At 42.5% G+C, this 14,556-nt stretch overlaps 1 protein-coding gene across 12 annotated transcripts in view; it reads right to left on the bottom strand.

The window, feature by feature from the left end:
- Positions 1–952: 952 nt before the first annotated feature.
- The window catches only part of CAMTA1 (calmodulin binding transcription activator 1), a 228,044-nt gene continuing 214,440 nt past the window's right edge, over positions 953–14,556 (bottom strand). For 7 of the 12 annotated variants that reach the window (XM_017831164.1, XM_017831166.1, XM_017831175.1 and 4 more), the window contains 3 exons: positions 12,873–12,903; positions 9,834–9,904; positions 953–4,455 (listed from right to left, as the gene is read on the bottom strand). In XM_017831164.1, coding sequence (XP_017686653.1) covers positions 4,392–4,455; positions 9,834–9,904; positions 12,873–12,903 — 166 coding nt within the window. In that variant the 3' untranslated portion in view covers positions 953–4,391. The other 5 variants (XM_017831169.1, XM_017831172.1, XM_017831171.1 and 2 more) reach the window with 3 other exon arrangements.

The following is a 14,556-nucleotide window of genomic DNA, read 5'->3' as shown; positions in this document are numbered from 1 at the left end:
GGAGGCGGGGCCTGCTCGCACTTGGGCCCGTTTTCGCTTTCCCCCTTCACTTATTAAACCGTCTTTTTCTCACTCCAGCCATTTTTTCCCCTCATGTTTGGTCTTCCAGTTTTCTTCGGCCATTCCACTGGGGAGAAGGGGGAAGGTGGGGCAGTGAGCAGACAGACAGCTGGTGTCTACTTTCAGTACAGGGTCAACCCACCACAATACTAAAGAACTCGGCAATTAATAGGTATGTAAATAGGAAAAATGGGGAAGTAGCTGAGATCAATTTGGGGAGTTAAATGCTGATTTATTTATCAGGAGAACATAATTAAACTTTGTCTGTCTGTAGTCAAAAATAAACTCTCTAAATGAAATCTCGTCTTCTGTTGTGGTTCTGGGTTTTGGAAGAACTTACAGCACTACTAACAGAGTCTTTCGCATACTAGATGACTATTAAACTTGGTTTTCCCTGCTAGGCTGGCCTTGTGGTAGTCTGGTACAAAAGTTTCATTACTGAGGGCCAATTTGTGTAACTTCTATATCTGATCAGTGCAAAGTTACTGTGTCTCTTTGTATTACTTTGTATTATACTTTGTATTATTGTGACCTCTTACATATCTGCATCAGCAACCCTCTTGAATTCTCCTAGGATTTGACTCTGCTTTGTGCACACTGTAGGATTTATTATTTTGCTACCAGGTACATATGGTTTCTCATGAGAAGCCCTGGAAGTGATTGTCCACTGACAGGAACTGAAACCAATCTGATCTCAGACAAGCTCTGGGGGTTCCACCTGCTCATGGGCAGGCTGTTACACCTGTGAGAAATCAGATGCAGTATACTTAACAAGCAGATCATGTAGAGAAGAAATGCATTTTTTTCATGCTTCCTTACAGTGACTAAAGGGCTACATCGCTCTCAAACCAGGATGGAGGAGATGTGTTTAAAAGAAGGCACACACTTTGTATGGGGAAATTTTCTTTGTTTTTAATTTACAGCAGAAAGAATATAAAGCATTCAGAAAACATTTTCCATATTTTAAGGGCAATTCAAAACATTTTGCATGGTTCCAGCAGCTGAGTTCTTCAACAGATCCATTGATTCAGTGATGCTTTACATGCACGGTTACAAAAATAAAACTTACAAAAGAGAAGACATCTATACTAGTTTTACATGCAAGTCTTGGGGACCCCCCATTGGGCACCAGCTATTGTGTGGAACTGCCATAAGCGTGCAACCAGAGAGGGGGTTCATGTTATATTCTGTATTTCTTTCACACAGTATTACTGCTGTCGAATGTGTTTCACAAAGGAGCGGTTCCATTATCAGAAGACAGAAGATCTGGCTCCTGGCACTTGGGAGTTTGAATTTTCCTAGAAAGCTGCACTTACTTATCTTCGGTGAAAATATAAGTTCCACAACCAAGAAGAGGGTTCGCAGAATCACTTCACTGCAGGGGAGTCCTTCTCCCTCCCCAGTGACACACTGAAGGGTTACGGCTCGACACAACAAAGCACTTGGGAGCTGTACGTGGCTTCAAGCATGCGGGGAGTTCTGCTGCGCCCGCGGAACTGCCGGCATGGTTAACACCAGTACAGGCTTAAACGTTTGGCTGAAGCAGGATCTAGATTAGTAGATACACCACCAGGCCCATGGATCTGGAAGAGTAATTTGAAATAGCTCTGTATATTACTGAATCATTTTCTGTAAAGACAAGGAGTTAAAACATTTCCACTGAGGTCACTACTCTTGTTAAGAACAGATCAATTCTATATTGTCACGTATTGGTTAATGGGTACAATATTTCACTTTCAAAATGTCAGAGTTCTTCCAGTACTAATACAGAGCATTTCCAATTCATTCCAAAGGAGATTCTTCAGTGTCTCCTGTTCTGTTTTGGCATGAGAGGAAAATTTAATGGTTAAGGTTCCAATTGCAGACAGTAAATGGAGGCTACAAGGCTGCCCACAGGCACAGTGTGAGTGCCAGGCCATTCGTTTTGCCTTTTTCCCTTTTTTAGAATTGAATCAGGTCATAAAGCAGCAGTTCAGAAATGTACAAGAGAATTCTGATAATGAGCTATAGCACATCTACTATAATTCAATGCTGGCAGTGAAAGGAAGTAATTAAAAACAGGTACAATTATAGAAAAGGCACCAAGAGCACTGACCCCAGTTTTTTTGCCACAATCTTTGTTTTTACTCTTCTTGTAAAGACACCAGTTTCAAAGCTTCTTATATGTGAATATTTTTTGGCTTCACAACAAGCCCTGCGTTTAAACATTGCAGTTGGTGGCCGGGATCAAGCAAGAACAACTATTCCGAAACTAACAATCTCAGATTTACACAAGTCCATTCAGAAATTTTAAACTGCCACAAGTGAGACAAACAGACAGGAGCAGTTTCTGATCTCAGATACATGTACATGACCCACAGTAACAACATGGACTTCAGGAGTTTCTTCCCTTACATTCCTATGTAGTGAAGATCAGAACCTGGTTCCCATTGTTCAGAATCTGTGACAATTTTAAATTAGTAGTTCAATTTAAAAAAAATCTAATTTCTTTGGCTCCTCACTATGTGGAAATAGCAATATACCATGACACCCCTACAAGATCAGTTTGCATCTTTTTTTTAAGTTTTACTTAATTTTTTTAAATTTTTTGTGCAATTTTTATTACATTTTCTGACTTCCAGCAGGAGATATGAAAATGTGAAACATATTTTCTACTTTTGTACTATTTATTTATTTATTTTTTTCATTTTATGTTCATTCTAAGTGTTCTTTATTGGAGTGAGTGTATGGTGTTAAGCTAGATACGGTTTTTGTACTCTTATGATTATCTGCTTTGCAAAAGTAACTTAATTTTCTTAAGCAATATTAGCATTCACATTACTTGGCACCATTGGCAAAAAAAAAAAAAAGAAAGAAAGGAAAAAAAAAGACGGGGGGAAAAAAAAAAGCAAGGAATATATAAATTAAACCCAACTGAACCAAACTCCTGGTAGCCAAAATCAAATGTAAACATATCCTTTTTTTCTTTTTTTTTTTTTTTTTAAAGTAATGTTGCTCTGCCTTTTTTTCCTAAGTCTAAATACAGTAGCTCTTTTTTGCCATTTAGTCATGCTTTAGCAAAAATGTTCTTCTAAAGAACATTTAAAATAAAGTTTCTTATAGTGAAATAAAGTTTTTGTTTCATTTTACAGACCATAGCCACTAATGCTTTGCTTTGTTCATTTCTTTTTCTTGAGTTCATGCACATATCTCTTTGTTTTAATATATACAATATGTACAAACAATACATCCACACTCTTCTGGTTCATTCAGACAAAACTATACAAATAATAATTTTATCTTGCCAAGTTATTGACCCTTTGTGAATAAAATATTTAGTAATTAATCAATATATTCCCTTTCAAATATTTTTTTCTCATTTTCCATTTCTACCTTCTATATATACAGAAAACTGCCCAGGTTTCGATGAAGTAGCCAAAATAAGAAATTTACTGGCCAGAATGCAGCACCACTGATCTTTAGGTGGCTTAAAATGTCCAGGCAACATATGTACGTGACTCTGCAAAATGACAAGAGGTTTGACATAAGAGAAAAAGCTACATGTTTTACAAATTATTTAAGAACTTAATTAAAACAATAGTACATGAAGGTAAGGCTAGAAAATAAAGTGCTGAATATGAGAGAAAGTACATGACAGTTGATATGTTTGCAGGTTCTAGTAAAAATACCAAAAAAAGTGTTTAAAACTTGCTTAAGCTGCTCTCTCCATTCTCATGCATTACCCGTGTCTCTCACACACCAACCCCTTCTGTAAGTTCCCACAGGATGTATTAAAAACCTGCAGATTTAAAAAGTTGCATTAAGTGTGCTGTAGAGGTTTAAATAAAACACAAAAGACAGGAGTGCGAAGGAAATGAGGATGCATGGACCCAATAAAGATGTACTGATCTAAGCCCCTCCACTGAGACTCTCAAAGCTTCAGTTTCTTGGAGATGACTGACAGGTGCAGGAACAGCATTCTTGTGTTGCTTGTGCATTCCCACCTTTTCTGAACAATATTTTTGGTATAATATTTGTACAGTTCCACATGTTGTTTAATACAGCCCTATATGAAAAGGATAATTAATCGCTTCTTCGTTCCTTCTCGGAGAATGAAGCAACTCACAATTTCTTCCTGGTGTCTTTTGTTTTCCCAACGATCCAACAGAAGATTGAGTTCCAAGATGTCTTGCTGAACAAATTAAAAGTTGTCCATGAAAGTGCAAATGCAATGACCAAAACATTACTGTTAAAATCCTGCAGCTGGTATTTCCAGAACTGCAGTGGGTATTTTTGTTGTTGTTGCATGTCTCTGCTAAAAACAGAAAATGAAAACAGTCTGAAAAGCAATGTCACATTGCTACGGGATGCTGCTGCGTATCTTCAAGTTCCTTGGCCTTTTTCAATTCTTTCACTCTGAAAAAACAAAGAGGAGCTATGTAATACTTCTATTGCAAATCTCTTGAAGACACAGAACAATCAAAAGGACTCCTCAGTCCAGCTTCCCGTGCAGAAGAGCCAGCTCTCAGAGAAATGACAGGAGGGTAACACCTTCCTGACACCATAACAGTTGGAAGTGCAAGAATGGGCCACGAGAGATCTGAGACAAACACATTTGGAGACATACCCCTAGTTCCAGCTACTGTTTTTCCCCAGTATTTGCAACTACAGCTGGGCTTTGTTCTGGTGTTGGCCTATCTAATTGCTTGGGGTTTTCTGGACTGCTGTTCACTAACTGACCCTGCAGCTGCTCTTATTTGTCATGGCAAAGGGGCTGTTCAGTGCTGACCTCTTTTCTCCACACAGTGTTGAGGCAGTGACAGCCTGATGTCGTGGCCAGTACAGTGGGGAAAAATCAGTCCATCCTACTGGGAAAGGAAGCTTGGTGTTGATACAGAATCTCACATGAGAAAGTGTTTATATGCAAGCAGAAGAATTGGTATGGGTGTGAGAAAAGGTGTTTCACATGTATTCCAGCTGCTGGGGGCTATATTTTCTAGCATGTTGTTGGGAGTAGATTTGTGTGTTTTCCCAGCCAGCAGTGGAGGATGCTGGATGCTGTGTGCTGAGGGTGATGAACCTACAGCATGGAAGAGTCACCGTCCCTAGATGAGGCCTGGTGCCCCGTTCAGAACTCTCTAAAATGCATGCGATACATTATTTCCTCTAACACTTGTCAGCATAAGAACTAAGCCATCGCTGAAAGATGGAAGAGTTAAAAGTTAAATTAAAAGAATGAAGAGGAGGTAATCCTTTTAACCCCGTTACATGAAACAGAACTCTGTATTGGTGCAGAACTCTGTATTGCAGCAGCAATCCTCTCCTCAGACTTAACCTGGCTGTGTGTCAGTGCAGGCTCCCTGCAAAGGAGCCAGACCAAATCCAGGGGGACTCCCCATGCTGTCCCTAAACCACAAGGCAGCTGGCTGTGCTTGGGGCTGGCTCTGCCTCTGCTTGCAGGGAGTTCCTCTGCAGTACGATCCCTTTGCCACTTGCCTCCACCTGTCTTCCCTCTGCTCCTGCAAGGGGAGGACGGACCCCTGCAATAGGAGCAGAACACAGCACAAAAAAAAGGTGATTTAGCTAAGCACGTACATGCTCAAGTGCTCAAGTGCTGTTGCAAAATCTTGAAAGGATAAATAGCAAAGGTATAGTACAAAAAATTGTGTCAGAGATGCAAGTCTGTGTAACGGAAACCAGCTACAAGTGAGTGAATTTAACAATAAATAAATGCACGTTGGGAGAGCTAATCAGCAGCAGTGAGAGTTTGGAGCTACTGTATGTAGACTTATACCCACACATCCACTTTTGGCTCGCACCAGCTTGCTAATACAAGGATACAATGAAGGCTATAAATTGATCTTTATAAATACACCTCCATTTCACCATTTTATTTATTCATTTTTCTGCATGTACTATTACTCAGAACCACAGTCAAAAGGGAGCTGGCTGCTTTTACCTCTGTTTTAGCTGACTCAAAGCTCTAGCACTCAAAGGCATTCTCAGTATTTGTTAAAAGTGGCCAACAGGGGTCAAACCACACTAACCGATATACAGGTAAGACCTTCACTAAATACCTCAATTCCAGTGGCCTGTTGGAGAATATAATGCATGGAAAGACAGAGGTTGTGCTAGTCCAAATGCACACACTGTTTTGAGAGTCTGAAGGCCACTGCTGAAGGGGCCCCAGCACCCCTGAAATCTGAGCCTCTGTACTGCTCCCCCAGGTGCCAAGCAGTGCTCTCATCCCCAAGCTGAGGAAAGGGCAAGGCAGCCACCAGCATCGGGGGGTCTCAATTTGGGCTATGCTGAGCCCAAATGCCTACTACAACTTCACAGAGATATCTTCTACAAGAAGATTTTGGGTCTACACAAACTGGTGTCTAAAAGACCCTGTTGATATCAAGGGAGTGGAGGCTTCAGCACTACACAGAAGGCAGCAGCAAGCCTCTACTCAGGCTGACAACCTGACTTCTACCTGAGTTCACTGGGGTTCTACCTGCTGCGTATGGCCAGATCACCTTTTCAGTACAGGAAACAGAGGAGGGCCGGTACAATGAACTGAAAATACTCACAAATTACAAACTACCCATCTTCAGTATATTTGGTTTTCTTTTCTTACAGCAGAAAAGCAGCCTCTCCCTTGAATTTATTGCTAATACTTCTATTGCTCTGCTGCTTAGCAGCAGGAGGCGTGCCAAGATCTGTGGTACTCTGCTAGAAAACGTGGTGTACTTCTTTGCGCTGGACAATTTTTAAGGCTTAGATTAACTATGTTCAAGATATCATCAATTAATGCACGATTTGCAGTGCAACTTCCAAGTGTTTTTTCTGTTGCACTTCAGTACTGTAATGTAAAATTAACCTGTTATTATAGATCTCTCACTGACAACATGCACATTAAATAAGCTGGTGGCTCTTTCACTGAGACATGCTATTCCTTACTTTGGCACTTTACATGCAAAGGCTACACTAACAAAGCACTTTTGCTGGAAGAATGCATGACATGCTTTGCTGCAAACTTCAACCTACAGCATGCAGTATCTGTACTGGTGCAGACCTATTGCATCTGTTTGCCTGGAACATACATGCCAACAGAAGGTAATTACTGCAGCAGTCAGCCTTAGCACAGGACCTTAAAGATCATCTAGTCCAAACCCCCCTGCCATGGGCAGGCACACCTTCCACTAGACCAGGTTGCTCAAGGCCTTATCCAACCTGACCTTGAACACTTCCAGGGATGGGTGTACACCTTGCACTTTGCTTTGTTGAACCTCATGAGGTTTTCATAGGCCCACCTCTCAAGCCTGTCAAGGTGCCTCTGGATGGCCCACCCCTTCCTTCCAGCCTGTGACTGCAGCACACACACAGCTTGGTGTTGTCAGTGAACTTGCTGAGGATGCTCTCAATCCCACTGTCAATGTCACTGACAAAGCTGTTGAACAGGATCAGCCCCAGCACTGACCCCTGAGGGACCCCACTGTCTCCACATGGACAATGAGCCATTGACCACAACTCTGAGTGCAGCCATCCAGCCAGTTCTTTATTCACCAAGTGGTCCATCCATCAAATCCATGCCTCTTCAATTGAGAGACAAGGATGTCATGCAGGACAATGTCCAATGTTTGCATTTGTAACACTTTCCTTGGTCAAGTGCAATTTACATGGTTGCAGGTACAATGATAATTATTGCTTAAAAACACAAGCACATACTAGTACCAAATTTCCCTACAGTAATGGTTCAGACTCTCAAATTTGCCATGGGTACATTACTGAAAGATGCTCTTCAGTATGCAATGGCTTAAAACAAACCCTGCATTCCACAGCATTTATACACTTAAGCTTCAAGATGATGACCATCCCAAGATAGCACATTTTTTTTATTAACTAATCTCTGTGTTCTGTATATGTAATGGTGCTCACACTGCACATGGGAGTGCAGGTAGGTACTGTGAGTCCTCTACCGATTACGACACTGCCCGATAGGTACAAAGACCTGCACTCTGCAGCTGCCAGTCTCTACTCCTCACTCTGGAGCTGGCACTGGGAGGCTAGGGAAGTTCTCCCTTCTCCTGACAGCTGGCACAGGGCAGCCCTGCTCACTGCAGACTCTGCAGCAGGCACAGCCAGAGTGAACTGAAGTACCTCCAAATGCTACCAAAAATGGAGCCAATCTATGGTCAGAGTGACACTGGAGAAGCACTGAGGTGCTGTTGTGAACACCTTGCTGCTTCCTCAAACCATGCTAAACAGGTGTCAGAACCATGCATCAAGGACCAAGATAATCCATTCACTTCCTCTGAAAGGCTTTGTCAAGAGAACCTAAAACTAATTGTCTTCAACGAATTAATTCTTTCTTGGATAGTCTGTACTGCAGCCTTTCCTGTGTCTTAGAAGTCCTTTCAGTCCTCACTGAACTCTTCTTCTCTGAGTTCCTTACTCATTGGTACTTCGATTTGGTTACAACAATATAAAGTATCAGTAGGGGGGCTGGTATTTCTTCTTCATTAAGGCTCAGTGTAATAAATTCTCTAAATTTTCAACTGCAGTTAAAAAATACAGTTTGACCAGGGAAGAATTTTGGACAAATAGAACCCTTGAGATTAGAAACCCTCTGAGTAAGTGCTGCCAGGAGAGATTTTATGTGAACAACATAGCATTGCTTTCAAGCTAGAAGGCAATCTTCTTTGGTTCACATTTTTCCACTCTTAAATTGAGGCTGAGGAAGAGGACTAAAGTGTAGCATTTGTAGTTACAAGCAATAATAAACTGCTCTAAGAAACAGAATACCACTGGGATTTACAGAATGGAACAGCAGAATGGATGTTCTTAGACAAGATGTTTCAATCCAGTTTGGTAGACTTGCAGTGAGACTTTTTTTTTTTTTAAACAATAAAGAAAATGAGAGCACCGAGAGAAAGTGATAGCAGCAGGTCAGGCGCTGCTAGATGGTGTGCAAACCTCTCCAAGAGTCTACAAGCACCAGCACGCTAGCTCGGATCACTTCTGGGAGTGCCTCAAGCTGTCTGGGACTGGAGGTGAGGGCAGCTCAAGTGAGGCACAGCTGCAAGCAGAGCACACCAGAACAGAAACAGGCTCTAGCTGCTGCAGGTCTCCAAACAAGAAGCACCATCCTACACCAGCAGCTCTGAAATGATGCACAAAACTGCAAGGACCATAACTTTGGTTTTGCACTGATCAAGCCTTGAACACAAAACTCCTCAAATAACATTTTCTCTAGACCGTAAGTGCCTCTAAGGTACAAAGTCATTCCCTCAGCAAGTGCTGAAGAGCAGATGGAAGGAAAAAGCACGTGCAATAGAGATGACCACTGATAAGGTGTCTAAAATAACAGCTGTGGTGCTGACACACAGAAAGGGAAGAGAAGATGACTTCAAACATGAGCTTTGAACCCTGACTGCTGGGAGCTGTGTCCTGGTTCCCAGATCGCTCCAGCCAGACAAAGCTTCTGCCCTTGGCACTGTGGTACTTACTTGGACACCATGAAGGAGGTTGCATCGGTACGTGCTGAAGCAATGTAGAAAGCAACAGACCCAGCAAGTGGCAGCTTCTCTCCCCCTCCCCAGTCCTGTACGGGGTGTCAGCAAATGAACCAGGCCTACTTAGAAAAAGTCACAGCAAACGATGGCTTCATGGGTAAAGCGTAACACAAAGCTGCTTCATCAGACTTACTCCATAAGGCCCAGCCAAGGAAATGCTGAATGAGTCTGAATGCTGAAGATCAGTATATAGGACGGGGTGCAAGAGCCAGAGAAGGCTGGCTGGTGAGTTACCTGTTGCTCTGAGAGCTGAAATGGCCTGTGGGACATTTAAGAAAAGGGAGCTCTTGCCTTTTCCCAGATACCTCATTTAGGCAGCAAAACAAAAAAGACAGAAAGGCCCAGTAAGAACGACACCCCAGAGCACATGGTCTGCAATTTAACACACACATTTTTGAGCTCCAAATACATTCAGCCCCTGCAAGAGGTAAATGAAAAAAGAAATTATTTTGAAAACTTTTGTTGCTGGTACCGTGACACATCCCAATATGACATTTTCGCATATTGTCCTGAGCTCAAACAAAAGGGACTTCCCAATCCCTCAGAATTTTCTCCCATCCTCAGTCTTAGTAAGAGAGGTAAGAACCCAGGCGCTCCAATGCAATGTCTCCCGCACAGCATGGATCAAAACCACACAAAAAATACAAGTCCTAGATGCACAGGGGTAGCAAAATGTTTGTTGCTAAAATGCCAAAAAAGGGAAGAGTATGCAGAGAACAACAAAACATAGTAGATGCTATTTATTCAGGTATGAAATGAAGCTGTACTTACCAGAGAACTGACTCCAGGTGTCAGCATGTGTTACATGCACACTCCCCCAAACTGGAGAGCAGCACTTAATCTAACCATGAGAATGTGGTGGGGGGTAAGGAGATCTATTTGTACATGAAAGATGCTGTGAGTGAATACAGTTTTTAGTACTCATGATCACATGTAACAAGTGCACTTGTTTGGCCCCAGAGAGGCAGAAAGTGCTCGACTGGTCTAGTGATGTGAAAAGCCTTGCTCCATGTGATCAGTTCCAGATCCCCTCTGCCAAGGCTGTGGCAGAGAGGGTCACACTTCAAGCAGCCGTGCAATTTGTTCACCTCTATATCTGGACTAGGAGCAAAGCTCTCCTTTGCAGGGGGCTATAGCAGATGGTTTGACCAATGAGCAGGCAAACATTTGTGTAGTGGGGCACTGCGAGTAGCTGAAATCTCTCCCCTGAAGCATCTGTCCTTGAGAAGAAAACTATTACTTAAAGGCAACAGCAATCGGATGGGGTTTTTTTCCCCTGGAAGGTAATTTCTATTGCAGAAAGATATCAAGTTTTGTCTCACAAGAGTTGGCCAGTAAAATCTCCTGCCTCTCCCTCTTTGCTGATCCTGCTGTACTGTAACCCAAATAAATCCAGAAAAAATAATCAAATCAATTTGAAAAGGTTTTAAAACTGAAACACAGAAGCAAATGCTGCCATCATTTATCTGCACAACAGCATGTGTACAGAATACCCAATTTGTGTATTACAGACAGACACATTTGCAGGCATTCCCTCAGCACAGGGGGATGTGTCAGCCTGTGCACATCAGAAGGCCCAGGAACACTTGTCTTGTGGGTGTGCATGCCAGCAGCACACGCACACAGGTTCTTATCAGAATGCAAAGAATAATTTGCTGTAACAGATTTACTTTAGCAAAACAGCAGCCAATACATTTTGTGATAGCTCACAGTTTACTTTTTCCAGATAAGCAGAGAACTCCCTCATTTCCCCACCAATCCCACATCACTGGCCATTCCAGGGAAAACCTTCAAATGCTACCAAACTTCCAGAATCTGCTTCCTGATAATTTCTTATATGTTACATACACAAAGCTTTAAAGTGCAACAACTGTTTCTCCTGCAATGCTGACAACCTGCCCGTCAGCTGCACCTACACCATGCAGCCCCTGCAGAGCCTCAGGGCACGTCTGGGCCTTTGCCCCCATTTCCTCCAATTCTTACTTCATTTGTTGTTAGTAAAGAACCCAAATTTTAATTCGTAAAAAATGAGGATATGCAACAAAAAATGGTAGCATAAACGTCATAGTTTGGAAACAAATGTTATTGGTTGCTGCTTCTTTGTTTGGCTCAGTAGAGTTAAACAAATAATGATGTCTCCAGCAGGCTTAAGCCCAATTCACACTCTCTTGAGTCTTGAAAATGATCTCTGCAATTCAATGTCAGCAAAACTCCATGATGAACCATTTGTTTTTCTTTTCTGAATGTTACATGGAAGCAGGAGTCCAGGCCATCCCTCCCTCTGCCTCCCCTACCTTGCTGAAAACAGGAATAATAAGCACACAAATGATGGTATTTCTGATGGCAGTTTTTGACAAAAACCCTGCTGCCCTAACAACCTCTAAAGGGAGATGGAACAGAGCAGCCTGCTGACAATTGAGGCATGTGCCTTGAGAGCCAGGCCATTCCCTGCTCGTACAGGGGCTGTGACCTGCCATGGGAATGCTCTCACCTATTCCCACCCTCCTGTCGGGGAGGGGAGCAAACCAGCCGCTAACATGACTAAGCACACAGGTGAGTGGACTCTTTCATGCTGAGAACGAGACTCCCAACAGAAGCTCTCTTGGCACTTAGCAGCATCTCCATTTCAAGTTTGTTTTCCTTCCCATTGGAGGAGTGGATTAATACATGAGAGAAGCAGCTGTCAAAAAGCTGGCCCAGTTGTCAAAAAGGCAACCAGATGTGTAACTTACCGAAGGCCAACTTCTAGAAGATAAGCATTGGTGCTTAACCACCTTTGGCAGTAAAAAGCAACGTGAGGAGCTCTTCCACCTAGCTCAGGCAGAAACAAATACTCATCAAGAGTAGGCTGCACCTGAACTGCAGCTTCCTACGCTCTAGCCTGAATGCTGTCGCAGTCCATGACAATGGGCATCGGTACTCACTGAGTGTGTGTGAGTGCAGACCCTGTCAAGTTCCAACATCTACTAACAGCCATTTTGGATACTGAAAAAATATCCCACCGACAACGCCGTCTAAGCATGCCCATGATGAATATACATGTCCTTTTTCACAAATTCATGCATCGGTAACATCTACTGCAGAGCTCTGTCCTGTTACAAAAGCAGCAGTGTTAGTCATTGCAGTAGGGTTAGTTTGTACAGGATTCTTTTATATAATTAATGGAGGTGAAACTTAACTGGCATATCTTGGCTGCAGCCCCATGCAAGCAAGCAGAAAGCAAATATATTTAAAATGGAAGAGAGGAACTGGCTAGCAGGCAGCTACACTCACCCTTTTGTACAGCCTATGGTCCACCAGTGGGCTTCAGAGTGCAAAACAATACCAAAGAGCCATTAGACACACATGGCAACAACTGTACCTTACCCAGAGCTTCACTTCAGGGAGGAGGAGACAGCACTTCTGCTTGCCTGGAGAGAAAGAACCCTTCCCACTCCTGCCTATGGGACTCCTCCTTACCAGGGAAGAGCAGTCCTGTGTGTAGTTTTTTAGGGCAGAAAGTTATAAGCAAGTAGAATAAACGCAACACTGTCATCCCCATGGCATTTCTACCTGCATCCTGCCTACCCTTGCAGCAATCATCTGTTTTTTATCTCATTCCAAATGCTACTCCATAGAAACCACTGCAGATCATAATAACAGCAATGGTCTAGGTATTCCTCAGAAGAGCAGAAGTTTTCTACAAATCAGAAAAAGAACAGGAAATAGGAGGCTACCTTCCCAGTGAAAGATGTACCATACATGGATTTGGCCCAGCAAATCCAAACCCACTTCAGAGCTCCCAGATTTCCTTGCAGCTCTAGATGTGTCATATCTGGGGATCACTAAATAGGTGGAGTCTTCCCAAAACCACTAAATACACAAAGGTCTGGTTCTGCCTCACACAGGGCAGTGTGCCTGGAGGCAGATCAGCTCACAGGACGTGTAAGGCTGGAAGTTAGTCAAGTGCCAGCTGACAGGTTCAGGCACCATGGGAGGATGGGTAAAGCTCTCCTGGGAGGCCAGGAAGTTTCTGTTTCTCTTTCTCAACAAAACAACACTTCTGTGACAAGTCATGTTGCTACCATGTTATGGCTGATGCATGTTTTTCACCAGATTTTTGAAAATATGACAATAGATGGATAAATATGGGGTTTTTTTGTTCAAAGTTAAAGGGAGAAGATATATGTCTGATGGTCAGAATGACTGCTGCTGATGAATGACCCCTCTTGCCTCTGTGACACCTGAGAATAATCAGCTACCAGACCATCAGTGTCTTCTCTAAGAACATATTCAACCAAACCGACACTTCTTTTCTGATTTTCATCAACATCTATGCATCCACTACTGAGAGCTCCAATAATGCAGAACCTCTCTCATTAACTCTCTCAAACACCTGAAATATCTTCTGGTCAGGCAACAAATGTCGAGTTCAGGAGACAGATCCTCAAGGTGATCGGAATCACGCTTGTGTTATTTGAGCCTTTGTGCCAAAAAGTTACTAAGCAAAATAGAACAAGGTGATCATTTAAGATGTTCTGAATGTGAGTGGAGAACGAATTCTCAGAATTGGTTTAAAGGAGACTTTGATCAATTTTAACAGGAAAAAAACCTACCAACCAGATGGTTGCCAGGGAAACGCCCGAGTAAATCTCACCTAAAGGCTGCAGAATAAGCTCTTGAGAGTAATTTTTTGGCCTACCAACAGAATCTGCTCATGGACAAAAACCTAGGTTAAACCGTTCCATTTTCTTTTTAAGGCTGAATTTCTGAACTTTAAGAATTTACTGCCTTCTCACTTAGCTCACTATCCTTACAACAGATCACAAGTGGCTTTTACAGCCTCTTCCCTCAGCTCTATCAACGGACAGAAATCTGCTACAAGATCCTATTTCTTTGATGTTCCTGTGCATGCTCTCTTTTCTCTCACTCCCTCAGATTTTTCAAAAATATCTGACTTGTACTGACAAGGCACTGC

This window comes from Lepidothrix coronata, unplaced genomic scaffold (assembly GCF_001604755.1).
Source record: "Lepidothrix coronata isolate B3197 unplaced genomic scaffold, Lepidothrix_coronata-1.0 Scaffold188, whole genome shotgun sequence".
NCBI classification, from domain to species: Eukaryota; Metazoa; Chordata; class Aves; order Passeriformes; family Pipridae; genus Lepidothrix; species Lepidothrix coronata.
This window is presented reverse-complemented; position numbering and strand designations above follow the sequence as displayed.